The sequence below is a fragment of the Empidonax traillii genome, unplaced genomic scaffold, assembly GCF_003031625.1.
Source record: "Empidonax traillii isolate 1590-97213 ecotype Southwest subspecies unplaced genomic scaffold, ASM303162v1 scaffold478:size624743, whole genome shotgun sequence".
Lineage (NCBI taxonomy): Eukaryota > Metazoa > Chordata > Aves > Passeriformes > Tyrannidae > Empidonax > Empidonax traillii.
The window spans coordinates 574,254-589,176 of NW_020955671.1; the positions used below are offsets into that span (position 1 = coordinate 574,254).

Below are 14,923 nucleotides of genomic sequence, written 5' to 3' on the forward strand. Positions count from 1 at the left end.
AAACACAGAATTGCTGGCCTGGTTTTCTACAACTGGAAACCAGAATGCCTGTCTCTTTGGGGTCTCTGCCCAGATGACACTGTGAATTTTAATCATATTTGGAAAAAGAAGATAGGTTGCTTTTGCAGATTTGTGAAAATATAAACTATTGCCTTATGAAAACTGAATCACCTCTGAAAAGAGCCAAAGGGCTGAACATGAGGCCTAACAAGACAGAAAGCTGTGGGATATGTAAGGAAGACAGAACTGTTATGGGTGCAACGAACAGGCAGAAATGTTTGTGGGCAGTTCCGTCTGACTCAAATTCTTGATGTCTGGTCATTTCTTCCTCACTCAGCTTTCCGGACAATTGCTGATCAGGTTATATTAGAATGAAGACTAACTCTGTCTTTTGCTGTCAGGAGACCATTGACTTTTGAAATGAATGCAGTTTCTGTGCTGTTTCACAGTACAACAAAAGTTACATTAAGAAAAATGTAAAGAGTTGCAGGAATATTGATCCACCTCACTCTCCCCGGCAAAAACCACTTTCCTCTGGGTTATGTTTTGGATTACAATTAAAACCATCAGCAATAACCTCTGAAAAATTGTCTACTGCTGTTCACAGTAACTGGGACTTGTACACTGCATACCTCTGAGTGCTCAACAGTCAAAAGTTTTGTGCAGCAATTTGAAGTGTCCTCCTGTGAAAACAGCGGCTCTGGTTTTAGAACTAGAGCACTACCATAATATTGTTTTTACCAGCTCAAGGTTCAATTTCAATACAATAATAAATAAAAAAAAACCGTTCAAGCAGTTCCTTAAAAATACAGCAGTTTAAAAAAGAAACTGCACAGATAGCAAGTCTTCCTGTTTAGGGAAGTGACTAAAGGCCATGCAGTCTCTCCCTTTTGTAAATGAGGAAGAGGAGAAAGAGAGAAATGACAAGAATCAGTCACTGCTGTCCTGAATGATGAAGTTGGCACTCAACATCCTGTAAGTGGCCTGATCTGATCTGTAATGTGTGCATGCTGCTCTGAAGAAGTGGGTGCCTGCAGCACTTTCAGGTGCATCAGGGCTGGCAGTTCATTTTCTGATTCATTGTTTTTAGAAGCTGCATAACCAAGTTTACTTTTGTCTAATGAGTGATAACTGTGATACTGTTGATATCTTCTGAGACAATGGGGCTAAAATTTGTATACTTCTTTCAGGGTAAGAAGAGTAGATTACCTTAAAAGCAAAGGCCCCTTGGAATAACAGCAATGAATTCTTGTCATTCTAATGTCATGAATTTGACACATCCTGTAATATAAATTATATTATCCCAGAATCATGCTGTCCAAACTAAGTACTTCCTGGTTATTTGAGATAACTTAAGTAAAACTCTGTGAGCTGGTTTGGGATTGAGAATTTCTTAGAATTTGGCCTCTGCTTCACGTGGGAATTTGGCAATGAGCCAGCCCAACCCAGGTATATGTGAGCTGGAGAGCCCCGAGCAGTCTCTTTTTAGGAAACTGGCTTACCTAAAATATTCTTATTTCAAGCTTCCTTGCAAATCATTAGTAAGTATTGACTTTAGGTTTAGCTTCTGTTTATCTTTAAGAAGCAATGTCTTGAAGCTTCTGGGTACTATTTCCTTCTTTTCATTATGTATATTGATTTATCAAAGGATATTATGTTGTGCTTCAGACTTATTCTCAGAATTTTAGTAAACTGGAAATTTTCAAATTTCAAAGTGAGGCTATGATTTTATGAACTGCTTTAAGGTACCGGGTTTAGGTAACTACATAAGTGGTCTGTCGGCCATATGCTACTGGGAGACTGCTTTCAGTGAGAATAACTACCCACTCACTTTCATTTAGGGACAGGGTGAAGCACCTTCATGGGTAATTTTTTTCTTTTGAGAAATAACTAAGAAACCTCCGCAGGAGAGAAAAACTCTTCAGGAGTTGCACTCTCTACATGTTTAGAGTAAGCTACATGCTGGAAGAAGTTATGTCAGCAGACATATTTGTTGAAGATGGCACCATGATTAAATGAAAAAATAAATTTCAGTTCACTCCCAAGACCTTGAATTTTGCCCCCATCTGTCCACAAAGCAATAGCATTTGGTTTTTTTCCATTAACTTTCAGCCTTGAATTAGATCACTGCTTGCCTGTGGTGCATTTCGATATACATTCAATAATGTAAACCTGTTATAAAAATGAACAGCATTTACTGTTCAACATTTTATTTTAAATATTCTTGGGGTGCTTTGCTTTACCAAGAAAAGGTATGAACTCCAACTCATATGTTTCTCTGGGAGAAGTCCACAGTAATTTCATTAGTGCTACCATAGAAGTTCATCTGAGTTTACCTTTTGTGTATATATGGCAATGAATTTTTAGTTGTCTTTATGGAGAGATAAGAGATACAAGAAGGGAAAAATATCTGAAAGGAGGGGAAAGGCATAAATAGCATGAGTGAAATCACACATTTTTGAATTTAACTTTTTTTTTTCTTTTCAATTTCGGTGTTGACAAAACTGACATTAAGTTTGTCTCAGACTGGTTTTCTTTCCCTGAGTTTGTCAGTTAGTTTTCTTGGATGACTTACCCATGGATGGACAGACTGGATGTCAGTACAACATCTCAGAAAAGTTAGTCCAACCCAACCATAGCAGAAATGCTTGTTTATTGGTATTCTCACCCTTGAGTCTTCTTGGAGCCCTCTCAGTGCTCTAATACATCACAAATACACCACTTGATGTATCAGCAAAGATGTGTGGCCGCATCTCCTCTGTCACAAGCAGTGTCTTTACTCCCATGCTTGAGAAGATGCTTCAAAACTTCTCTTCTTTTTCTAAACATAACAGGATTTATTCATCATTAGTCTATTTTTCTGCTGCTATAGGTTGTTCTCAGAGGAATGAATTACTACTGGTTTACAGCAAGAGGTATCAAATGAGGTTGCTAAGTCATGCAGTTCAAAAACAGCCATGAAACAGGCCTCCCCATCTGCCTGCTCCCTTCCCAGTTTCTGGCTGTGCAACACCCACGTGGCCTGTCTCTCCATATAATTTCACTGATATTCACCTCTGATTTTTACATTTCTCATCATTTGGATCCTGTTTAGGTGTCCCTATGATTGATCATCATTGTATATCAGCTAAAGTTTACTCTCTTCTTCATAGTTCTTTCTATTTAAATTTGCATTCCTACTTGTGTCATTAAACTTAATTACCATCCAACTGTGCAAAGCATTTTGGGGCAGCAACATTGAAAATAAACTGCAGTACCTTGTAGCACTGTAAATAAGTGTAGTTAAAGATTTGGAAATGGGGGTGTTTCCTGATGTCATTTACATTGTTGGTGTGTCCTTATTTATTTTCTGTAGACATCATTAAATACAAGTGTAAAAAAAAAATGTAAATAATGGGGAAAAATTACCCAACTTCAGTGCGTGCCAGCATTTTTAAGCCAAGGTCATGTACTTTCAATGGTGTCCGAAGGTCAGCACCCTACTGCTCCCTCCAATTCCCATTTATGAATTATCAGGCATGGATGGATAAACACAGCTGAGCTTAACTTAACTCTTTCCCAAACTGTGGGCCAGTCATTGATAATTTTGATTTTGAGAGCCTGTCTGTTGATTTTAGATTTTGCTACTTGTACAGCTGATTTTCAGCAAAGCAAACAAAACGCCTATTTCATAATTTGCTTTATTTCTACAAACAATACCTTTGTCTTCCCTGCCAGTGTATGTTCTAGTCACATGTCTTCTCTGTAGGAGTCTCTTTGAGGTTTTGGATCTTTGATGAAGAAGGGGTTTTGGATCTTTGATGAAGAAGGGATGAGGCTGTACAATATCCTTGTCCATTCATTCAAGCTCATACTGGCTTCCCTTTCACTGCTGTAATTTCATAGATGAGTGACCCCTCCCAAGATAGCCAGTAGCTTAAGGATGTTTCGGCTTCCTGATTGTTCCTGCCGATAATAGAGGAATTGCAGGAGTTTAAAATGTGTCATATCCACTTCTGTGTGTAACACAGGTGAAATGGGGAAATTCACCCCAGCTGCCTGCTAAAATCCAGCTTTAGAAGAGCTAGGCTTCTATTACTCAGCTAAGTCTAGGTCATATATAAAAAAATGCCAATTCACCATCCTAGTGGTTAAAAATTGACAGGAACTGACAAACAAAAAAGATACTGACCTTTGTTTTCTTATTTTAAGCTGCTCATTGATTCTTTCAAATAAAGTCTCTTTAAATTTTTCCATTCTGTTTGAGAAGAGGGTGTAAAACAAATTCCTCAGCATGTCAAGAGATTACATTAAAGTCAATATTTCCTCTTTGGTCAGGTGGGTCAGTTTTGGAATCAATCCAGTTTACTTTTATAAGTGAAAGCCTTTAGAGGAATTTCTACCCCACCCAGCCAGCAAGCACAGCTTTGTTTAATGTTTTGAACCCTGCCTGGCTCCAGCAGATAATATCCATATTTATTGATACAGAGCTCTGGTGTGGCTATGACCATAAGCTCTTTGTGCTCAGCAATCTCACCCTAGTCATGTGCTGAAGAAAGCAGCTGACTGGCCCTTGCCTCACATCACATCCTTTAGGATGAAGGTGATATCCTTCCACAACCAGCTTGTACAGAAAAGATGCAAACAGGTATTTTCAACAGGCAGGAAGGAAGGGAGAAAAATAAGTAAACCTGAGTTTGCAAGAGAGGAAGAAGGCTGTGACAGACTGTCCTTGCTTTCTAACATCTTCCACTTTGAATTTTATCCCAGTCCTGTGACCAGCAAATCCTGTCTGTCTCAGATTCAATGAAAGGGCTTGTGACTGCTTTGGAAAGTAGGACTAGAAAGTTATGTTTAAAACAAATAATAACAAATCAAAGTAAATTTAACAAAGTAAAGTTTGCCAGCAAGAGTTTTCCTGTGAATAAGCTCTACTAGGGTTTGCCAGCTTTGCAAAATCAACCAAAGGTCTATGAGTCATATTGGCTTTTTTCCATATTGCAGGAACACCCCTGTGTTCACCAAAGACTTCAGTTGCTGCTGCAGCATCACGCCCTTTTGTTTATGTCCTTTGATGTTTATGTAACCTTAAGTCTTGAGCCAATGACAAAGGGTTTATATTTTCTCACTAAAAATATCAGCCTGTGTTTAAAAACAAAATGAAAAGCCTGGCGCTTCCCCTCAAAGAGGCCAACTCAAAAACTTCTGAAACAAAGATCTTTAAAACCTGTATCTTGTTTTGGCATGATAAAAAAACCAAAACAAAACAAACCAACATGGGTTTCTGTCTAAACTAACTTCCTGCCAGTATTTACACCAATACCATACTTAAAATTATGCAGACAATATAATTGATATTGATATTTTTGCTTCAAAACCTACATGTATGCTCATACATGTTTATATAATATCCAAACAGAGGGGTATTTACATGTTGTTGTAATGAGAAGGATAACAATTGTTTTTAAAAAGAAAGGTAGATGGATTCATTTCCCTTTTTGTCCCATCTTATGAGTAAAGTAACTTTCAAATTGTACTTACTAGTTCATGCAAAACTGACCAGATCTACTTGTTGGTCATTGTCACAAAAGAAATGGCTTTTCTGACTTTGTTTCAGGCTCTCAGAATTCATGAAAGGTAGGCACAGAAGCTAGAAAAAATGTTTTAAAGAGCAGGAAAGAAAATGTACAATGTAACGTGCCACAAACTCAGCTCTGTTGGCATTCACACTGCCTTAAATTCTGATTAAATCTTGGACAGATGGTTTAAAATAAAGAAGGAAGTTAATGTTTCAAGCCATTATCTTGTTATTTCATAAGATATCAATATTTCAAAAGTAAGAAAATTAAGTTGGGTTCTTCAACCAAAAAAGCTGAATTTGGCAGAGGGAACTTTACAGAACTTTGTTCTGTCAACAAGTAGTGACATTTTTCTCCTATTTAAATGACAGAAGGTTTGTGTACAACTTAACCACAAGCTTTCTAAATTAATTTTTCCCAGTTAAAATATTTTTCAGTATTATTGTTCCTGACCTCCAAGGAACACTCACAAGATTTTTACTTCTGTTTACAGTCAGAGGCAGTACCAGGGTACTAAAGAACTAAATCTATGTGTGGAATTACTAATTTTATAGCTTTGGGTTCTGGTTGGTTGGTTGGTGATTTTTTTGTGTTTGTTTTTTTTTTTTGGGGGGGGGGGTAATAGTTTGTCTAAACAAACTTCTTTTTTGTATACATATATATGTTAACCTTTTATCCCTCACATGCAGTCGGATTGTTACAAGGGGAGGACAGGAAATCAGTGTGTGAGATCTGTCAAACTCTCTCTAATCTCACCCTCTTTAAGCCTGCATCTCACAGCTAAAGCTTGGCACCATATTCTGTCTCTTACTTTCTCATCTGCTGTGCTGGCACAGCCAGCTGACGTCAGCTGGGCCTGCTGTCCAAATGCATCAGGACCTCAGGGCACCTGAAAGAGGTCACAGCATTGCACTGGAGCTGGAGATGTGCTGCTAGACAGGACCCCATTGTGAGACAAGACCTACTAGAAGATAAAATCTGCTTTTGCAGCCTTGTATCCCAAGTCCTTCTGTATTACATATATAAAATAATTCCCTTCCTGCAGCCCAATATATGAGCGTGCACCATGCAGTGTTACTCAGCAAGGAAGTGTGCTGTGAAAGGAGAGGGGAAAAAAAAAGACGGTTCTGTTCTAAAAGGACAGTAATATATCATTCTTTTTGAAGTTTGAAAAGTCAGTCTGGATTTGTTGCATACATTTGTAGTTTCTCAAGCTCTCAGCACTCTTGCAGTGCTGGCTTCCCTGCAGCACAGAAAGTTGCTCCACGGGCTTTACAGGGAAGCACACTTCTCAGCTTGCTTTTCATAGTAATGCCTGATCTAATAGTTTTTGGATTGGGTTTTTGAAACTGTGTTATAAAAAATCATACCTTCTTTTCTTCAAGTATTGATGCTCTGGCAGTTCTTATACCAAAACGTGTGTTTAAAGCTACTGAGAAGAAACACAAATGAAAGATACAATGTACAACTATTGGGAAAATATTCTAGACACAAACAGACTAACTGGGAGGGTTATAACCTAACTCAAAGTAATAATTAGACTTTCATTTGTTAGCAGGGAAGGATACTCAGATGTCTAATGACCAGTATCAGAGTCCTGGAAGGCTTCTTAATGGTCCCTTCTGGCTTAAAAATTGACAGATACAAGTTAGAGTGTGTAACAGCTGGAACCTACCAACACAAGAGATTTGTTTATTGGTACACTTCGGTTGGGTGAGTCTCTGGAAAGTACCTGCGTGGCATCAGTACCCCCACAACAAGGCAAAGCTGCCTTCAGAGCAGCTTCCTTACCCACCAAGTTTTCTAAACACAATAAAACTAGTACAAAATCAATCAAACCTGAAATTTTAAATTACCTTTCTGTATTAAACATAGTACTTTCTATTAATCCATTGCAGTGCTTTTGCTAGAGTTCCTAATTCCTTTTTCTTTTAATGAGGTTTTACATTATTTGAATATTACTCAGAAAAGCTAACAAACCCCATGTGCTCTATTTTATTACTGAGTACAACTCACTCAATGTACTCTGAAGGGGAAAGATACAAAACTTTGCATTTTAAATCTATTTTGCACTCAGTGGATTTTTTTTCCAGACTGAACAGCAACACAAATCAGTCATGTCCAGTGATCAACAGTGGGTATTGTGGAAGATGTCTAATGACCAATATCAGAATCAGATCTGTATTTTATTTGCTGTGCCAAGAGATATTCTGAGAGATAAAGGACCTGTGTGGAGGAAGAAATCATTAAAATCAACATACAAATGATCTAGTGCAACAGTTTGGTAATAATAATCATTTTATTAGTCCCTAAAACTTGATGTAGGCTACTGACTTTGGACTAGTAGTGTTAGAATTCTAGTCATGGATTCAATAGGACGTATGGAAAAAAATGAAGGAGGGAATATAAGTGCTTTTTCCCTCAAAATAATACTAAGGGGAGAAAAAGTTGTTGGAGGAGATTTGAAATTAGAAATGGACAACCACGGGGTATGGCTTGGATTTAAGAGAGGACTAGGATATGATTGGATAGGATGGGATTCTGGCTCTGCCAGGCCAGACTTAAAGTAGTATTCACTGATGTGAATAATCTGGTTTAACAAGGGAACAGTTTTAGAAATAATTAGGTGAGTTCAATTCAGGAATATGAGACTCTAAAAGAAAAATGTGTACCTTCTTAAGAAACAGGGGAGAGGTTGGTTTGCTTCTAGATTGAAGCCTGCTACGGAAATACCAGTTATTTTTGGAAGAAAATGTGACAAAAATCGTATGCAAATTTCTCGAGAGAAAAATGAAGCAGCTTAAAATTTATTGAAACGTTCCTAGAACCACGCCTCAGCCTTTTGACATGCTTCTTATAAATAACCACTGCAAAACACGCTGCTCTATTTTAAAATATGATTTGTTGTGAAGGACTCCCACTGTATAGTAGGTCTTACGTTATAAACCAAAATGTCCCCCGATCTAGTGAGGTGTCGGATCTACTGAGGGCGTTAATTTGTATAAGGTTGGGGGGAGAGGGGTGTTGGGTGTGTGTGTGGGGTTGGTTTTATTTTAGCTCTGTAGCTGTTCTACAGGAATGAAGCGTGACGACGGGCTCCACCTCGGAACGGGGACACGTTTATCGCCTTATCAGGTTTTCATTTCATGAGAAAGCCTGGCAGGATTTTCTGGAGTTAAATAAACGGGGGGCCATGCGATTCTCGCCCTCGGAAGGTACCTGGGTACGGAATGCCCCGCTCTTGCTGACGGACCCTCTACCCAGGCGGCGGCCCAGGCCCAGGCCCGGCTCCCCCGGAGGCCCGGCCCGTCCTCCCTCCGGAGGGGCCCGGCAGCGTCCCCGCTCCCCGGGGCCCGCAGGGCTGTGCCCGGGGCCGTCCCGGCCCGCGGCCATCGCTCGGCGTTCGCCGCCCGCCGCCGCAGCGAGGGGCGGGCAGGGCAGGGGCGCTACGCTGATTTCGTAGCGCTGGAGCAGGGGTAGGAAATGGCTCCGCCTCGGGCCGCGGGGCCGCGCGGGCAGGGCGAGCGTACGCGGGTCTGTGAATAGCGGCGGCGGAGCGGCGGGAGGAGGAGGAGGAGGAGGCGCCGCGGCGGTTTGGTACCGAGCGGAGAGGGAGATGCACACGGCACTCGAGTGAGGTAGCTATAAAACCCCATTTGTTTACATGCCCTCCCCCACAGCCGCCCGGCTCCGCGGAGCGGGTGGCGGCCGCCGCGGGCCGGCCGGGGCGGGGTGGGGGGGCCGCGGGCGCGGGCGAGGAGCCAGCACGGGGGATCGATCGGCGGTAGCGGACACCACCTTCCCCGCGATGCGGAGCGGCGTGAGGGGCGACACGGCGGCGCGGCCGCCTCGTCACGTGGCGGCGGGGCCCGGGTGGGCGCGGGGGGCCGGCGGGGTGAGGGGGGCGGCGGGCGGGGGGGCCGCGCCCGGGTTCTCCCCCCAGGGCGGCGGACCACGAGGCGCCGCCGCGGCCCTGGCGCTTCCCCCCCGCCCCCTTTCTCGCTCCTACTCGCGCGGAGACCATGCGGCAGGTAAATCCTCCCCGCCCCCTCGCCCGGGACGGGGGGCCCGGGACGTGGCGGAGGGGCTGCGGCTGCCTGCTCTCGTTTTTCGGGCGGGGAGAGAAAGGGGGTCGGTAGGGGTCGGGTGGTGCTGCGGAAGGCCCGGCCCCGCCGCAGGGAGCTCCATGGAACCCGCTCTCCCACTTAGCGCCCGCTCCTTTCCTGCCGGGAGCGCGGCTCGGGAGCGTCCCGGCCCCGCCGAGCGCTCCTTGCGCGGCCACGTGGAGGCCCCGGGAGAGTGGAAGGTGCCGGCCCTCCCTTCCCGCTTGGCTCGGGGGCCGCGGGCAGTCGCTGGCTCTGCGGGAGGGAGCTGCCCTGCGTGACCCGCGGGAGGACGCTCGTAGTGCTTGGCAATATTTGGGGGCAGTAGGGTGGCTGTGGATGGTGGACGGGCCACGCGAGTAAACCTTGCTGGGCTCGGAGTTCCGAGTGCGCGTTACCAACTGGGGGAAAAACACTCGGGCTGTAACCTGCACATACCTTAAGGGTGAGAGATGTAGGGTCAGGAGGCTTTTGTGACTGGCTGTAAGGGGACAGAAATGAGGGGCGAAAATAACCGATTTCCTGTTCTCAACCAGTACAACTGCTTACGCTGCATCCTTTGGAAACATACACCTAACGGTGCAACTTTGGAATAAAATCACTCTTCAAAACTTCACTTATCTTTGTCGTTTTTGGGGCCCTCTGTAGTAGCTCATGCCTGCTAGCTCTTAAACTCTTGCCTCTGAGCAAGTTTCTAACCAGAGTTAGAAATAACTAGTTTCTAACACTCTAAACAATGTATGTCTGTAAGTAGCAATCGTAATGAGGGTTTTTTATTAAGATAGGATCTTGAAACTCGAAGGGAACCTGTGATAACCTCAAGTCTGAGAAATGCACACTGGTAGGCCTGGGTAGTTTTCAGACAATCAGAAGCAATTGTCACCTGCTTAACAAAAGTAATGCCTGGTGCCAACTAGTATGTTCTTTTAACCCTTTAAATAGTAGTGACTGATACAATGACATAAAAATGGAAAACTATTTCTTTGCAAAACAAATGTCATATTTGGTTTTTAAAATTTGATTTTAACAGAATTACTTCCTTTACTTTAGAAGATGCCTTCCTTTAACTGCATAGGGGAAATAGGTATTTGATGTGGACTAATGTTACTCCAAGAATTAGACTTACTAATGGTTACTATTTAGGCAAATAATCTGGTCTGATAGTGTAAGAAAATAACATGAAAAAGGTCCTGTGATTTCCAAGAACATTGAGCACTGTCTCTATAAACTTCACTAGCTAAATTTTTGTTCTGTAATAACGGTTAGAATAGAATTGGTGACGCTGTCCTGCAGCACTTCTGTTTTAAACTGCTTTCAACTTCTGAGAAAAAAACGTATGCAGCCATGCATTCTATTTCTAGAGGAGAATGGAGCCTGTATGTGTGTATATGTATCTGTAGACTGTGAATTAATCATGTATGTTTGATGAGATTAATAGTGGCAGTTCCATATGGAGATTTGCCTTAGTGTCCACAGAGTTTGGATGTGGAGGGATCATACGCAATTGTCTATCTGGAATAGGCAACATGAGAAGAGATTCTGGCTTCATAAGAAAAATTCTCCGAAACAGTGAGGTTTGTTTTAATTAATACTTGTGTAGGTCTTTGTGCTTTCCAGATTGGCTTAAATAAAAGCCGGGTACTAAGTTTGCAACATGTGTCCAGTCAGTTGTAAAATGTGCAACTACAGCAAAGTTGTGGTTTAAAGTGTGCAAATATGCTCACAGGCTTTCTCTTACAATTTGTTTTTCCTATTGAAAGAAATAATCTAATGAAATTGGATCATCAGGGTGAATCAGGCATGTTCCAGAAAGTTTATGTGAAAAAGCACAGATTGTGGTGCTGACCATTATCTACTACAGTGCTTAAAAATACTTCAGAATTGGTGACCTCAAACTAAGATTTATGTGATGTGACAATACCCGTCCTGTAGAGTTACATGTGAAAAGTCAGCAGGAGAATATTTAGTGCCTGTGGTGCTTAGGCCTTGTGTGTTAATAAACCATTCCTTTTGAATGTTCAGCAGCATACCTTGGTAAGAGACTTTTCATGTAATTTGACTTGCACAAGCAACATAAATGAATGCACATGAAAAAATTAATACATTCAACTTGGCATAGATGTCCTTTGTGGTCTTCACTAAGTCAGTCAAGCAACTGTAATTTAACTATTTCTATTCATAATACATTTTTTGCAATGGCCGATTCAAGTATGAAGAGACCTTTTAACTAGTGCCCAGTTCACATGAACTTAATGCCTGTGTGTATATAGTCCCAAAGGAAGTATGTTTGGACTTGTTTGCTTTGGCTGTCCAGTTTGAATGTCGTTAGATCATGATTGTGCTTATTATAAAGACTGCTATTCCTGTCTCTGTCACAGTTCTTACAGAAGTGGAAGTTTGTTTTATTATATGGGCACATAATCAGTGATAAGGTAAATCAGTCTTGGTTTTGAAACGTTTATGTGTTTTCATCAGATGGAATGACTGAGTTGAAATTACACAAGCTAATTAGAGGATAACCTCCATGAAAGTTTTTCTGTTAAGTTACAATTCAGTCCTTATCTGTGGCCAAACTCAGTGAAAAGATTGTGGCATCTGTACAAACTGTTGCACAGTGTCTGGACGGACAGACATAACTGAATGTGTCACCAGTGAGAATAATACCAGAACAAGAAAACCTCATTCCATTTTCTTCACAGTGACTATCAGCTGTGGGAACGTTTGCCGTTTCATAGTGTGTTATTTTACGACGTGGTTTCAGAATTGACAAATGAACGCATCTTGACTTTCTGTAACGCGTTTTAAAATGTCAGTAAAAGTTTCAGAGAAGGAAGGCTTGGCGTGTGTGCTTATCACAGGACTGAGCTTTAAGCGCAGGGCAAGTTCTGTGAATACTGAGAATTTATGCCTTTTGGGAAGCAATTTCTGTTTTCCTGATATGAAGAAAATCAGTATAACTTCCTGTTTTTTTCTATGGGAGTCCAACTTAATTTCTAGAGCAATTATTTAAAACAGTTTTATCATAGGAAAAGTATTCATCTTTGCGGGTGGGCTGCTGAAGTTATCTTAATGAGAACTAGTAATTTTATCTTGCTGTTAAAGGCCTGAAGTAACAACACTTGATGCAGCAAGAATTTAGATTGTTCTTAGGTCATTGTTAAATTGCAACTGAGATAGTATTTGACATACACCTAATAAAGTCAGGTAAGGAAATGTGTACCAATTAGCTAAGCTGATAAAAATATTTTTTTTATAAGTTCAAAAACTGATTGAAATCCTGGAAATCATTTCCTGCCTACAGTGTAACCTCCTAAAAGAAGAAAAGTTATTCCCTGCATCATACCACCTATTCACAGTATTTTATGTGCTGTTGAATCAGTACCATTTCTCCAGGGTTTTTGGATGTAATAAAAATCGGAGGAGTAAAGGTTTTTGAAGTCACTTTTGTTTTGTTACCTCTTGTCGTAATCCAAACTCTGTACAGCTTTTAATACGCAGAAGGCTGGAAAGCATCATGAAAGACATGGAAGATGATTGTTTCCTGATGTCAGTTTCAAAAGCTTATGAGAAGAAGGGATGTTGGAATTATGTGTAGGGTGTTATACCAATACTGGGGGACACGGTTCATTTCACTACAAATGTTCTCATCTTCTAGATATCACATTGTGCTGCCTCATCTTCTCTCCATTTCCTGGCTTTGTCCATTGCTGCAGAGGAGGAATGACTCAGCTGTTGTGTTTTTTCTCTCAGCTATCGAAGAACCAGAAGCTTCATTCTCTGGCTGTCACCTTTGCTGTAGCCTCATGAAGTTTGCGATAGAAACCTGCCCCTCTTCTGTGTTGATCGTCACATCTCAGTATTAAGCAATGTATCATATGTATTCAAAATGTGGAATATTAACTAGAAAGGAGTTACAGCTCTATAGTTTCTGGACTGTTAAGAGGTACAGAAAATTTTACTCTGTAAGCATTAGTGCTTAGGTGATAAAGAGACATGGTTTTGAAGTCACTGATATTAGGTGGATAAAACCATCTAGAATTGAGATAAAGTCCGTGTAATACTGGAAGTTGATGTATAACTATGATCATGGCTGAAAGCCATTAATCAATCAAAGTCCTGTGGTTAGTTAGGTAAGATAAAATTCATATGCTCTTCAGATTAAGAATGTATGAAGTTTTATTCAAGATTGCAGAATTTGCACACAATTGTATATATACTCAACAGAGACTTTGTGCGGTTTTTCTATATGTAGGTTTTAAATGCTTTAGAAATAGTTTCCCATCACAGTTCCTAGTAAAGGCCACTATAATAAAACACAAATTCCAGACAGGTGCTGTCATACAGCTTGTATATAAAGATTGATATCTCAAGATTACCTGACTTGCACCACATTCATAGACTGATCTGTAGAGTGATGATTATTAATGGACAAAAATAATACCTCGAATTCTGAAAGATAACTGTAAATGATAAATTATTTACAGCTGGTGATTTGATAACTGTAAATAGTTCCTCTTTCAACCAAGTTAACTGCATGATAATAGCATGCAGCCAAACTGAGATTGATGTAACAAAGGAAAAATCCATGTAATCTTCAAGGTAGTCTCTTTGAATAGATATTGTTCAATGTGATTCTTGAGATGGATTTTTTTTTTTTGTAATAAGTATCTCTTTATTAATATTGATTTGCATTTTAAATAGGACTGAGTAGCACCATATCCTTGGATGACTGGTTCTAGGGTTTTTCAGGATAGTAGCCATATGTCATTTGTACAACTGAAAGCTGAGTTCAATTCACCTTGCAAAATAGCTGATAATGCCACAACTGAGTGTTTCTGCAAGGGGGAGTAGTGAGTAGGGATGTATCTTAAGTCTTTGCCACTGTAGGCACTGCTTCATTCATATTCATTCATACACAGCAGTCCAGAAAAGCTTCTTTACTGTCAGGTGGAGTATTGTACTCGATATTTCACCTGATGGTTACATTACTTCTCAAGGCTCTGTGCAATTTCTGTAATCCATTCCTGCCAAGGAACACCTCTTTTCATCAGGGCTTCACTACCCTGATAAGTATTCTCATTCCATGAAATGCAAACAGTATCATTTAGGCCATATATATTGGCTAGTTCTTTTTTGCAGAATATAGAAGCATTTTTTTGTGCTGACCTGAACATCAATCTGTAGGAGACAGTATCTCAGCCTGAAAGTACAATTTTAAATTGTACTTAAACGTCCTAGCTTACATTAAAACAAGAAGTCCTA

At 40.9% G+C, this 14,923-nt stretch overlaps 1 protein-coding gene across 4 annotated transcripts in view; it reads left to right on the forward strand.

Annotated features, from left to right (window-relative positions):
* The first annotated feature begins 885 nt into the window (after nucleotides 1-885).
* SLC39A10 (solute carrier family 39 member 10) overlaps nucleotides 886-14,923 on the forward strand; it is a 46,410-nt gene continuing 32,372 nt past the window's right edge. For 2 of the 4 annotated variants that reach the window (XM_027896094.1, XM_027896095.1), the window contains exon 1: nucleotides 9,571-9,589. In XM_027896094.1, coding sequence (XP_027751895.1) covers nucleotides 9,581-9,589 — 9 coding nt within the window. In that variant the 5' untranslated portion in view covers nucleotides 9,571-9,580. Of the gene's footprint in view, nucleotides 976-8,999; nucleotides 9,197-9,570; nucleotides 9,590-14,923 lie in introns of those variants that run through there. The other 2 variants (XM_027896097.1, XM_027896096.1) reach the window with 2 other exon arrangements.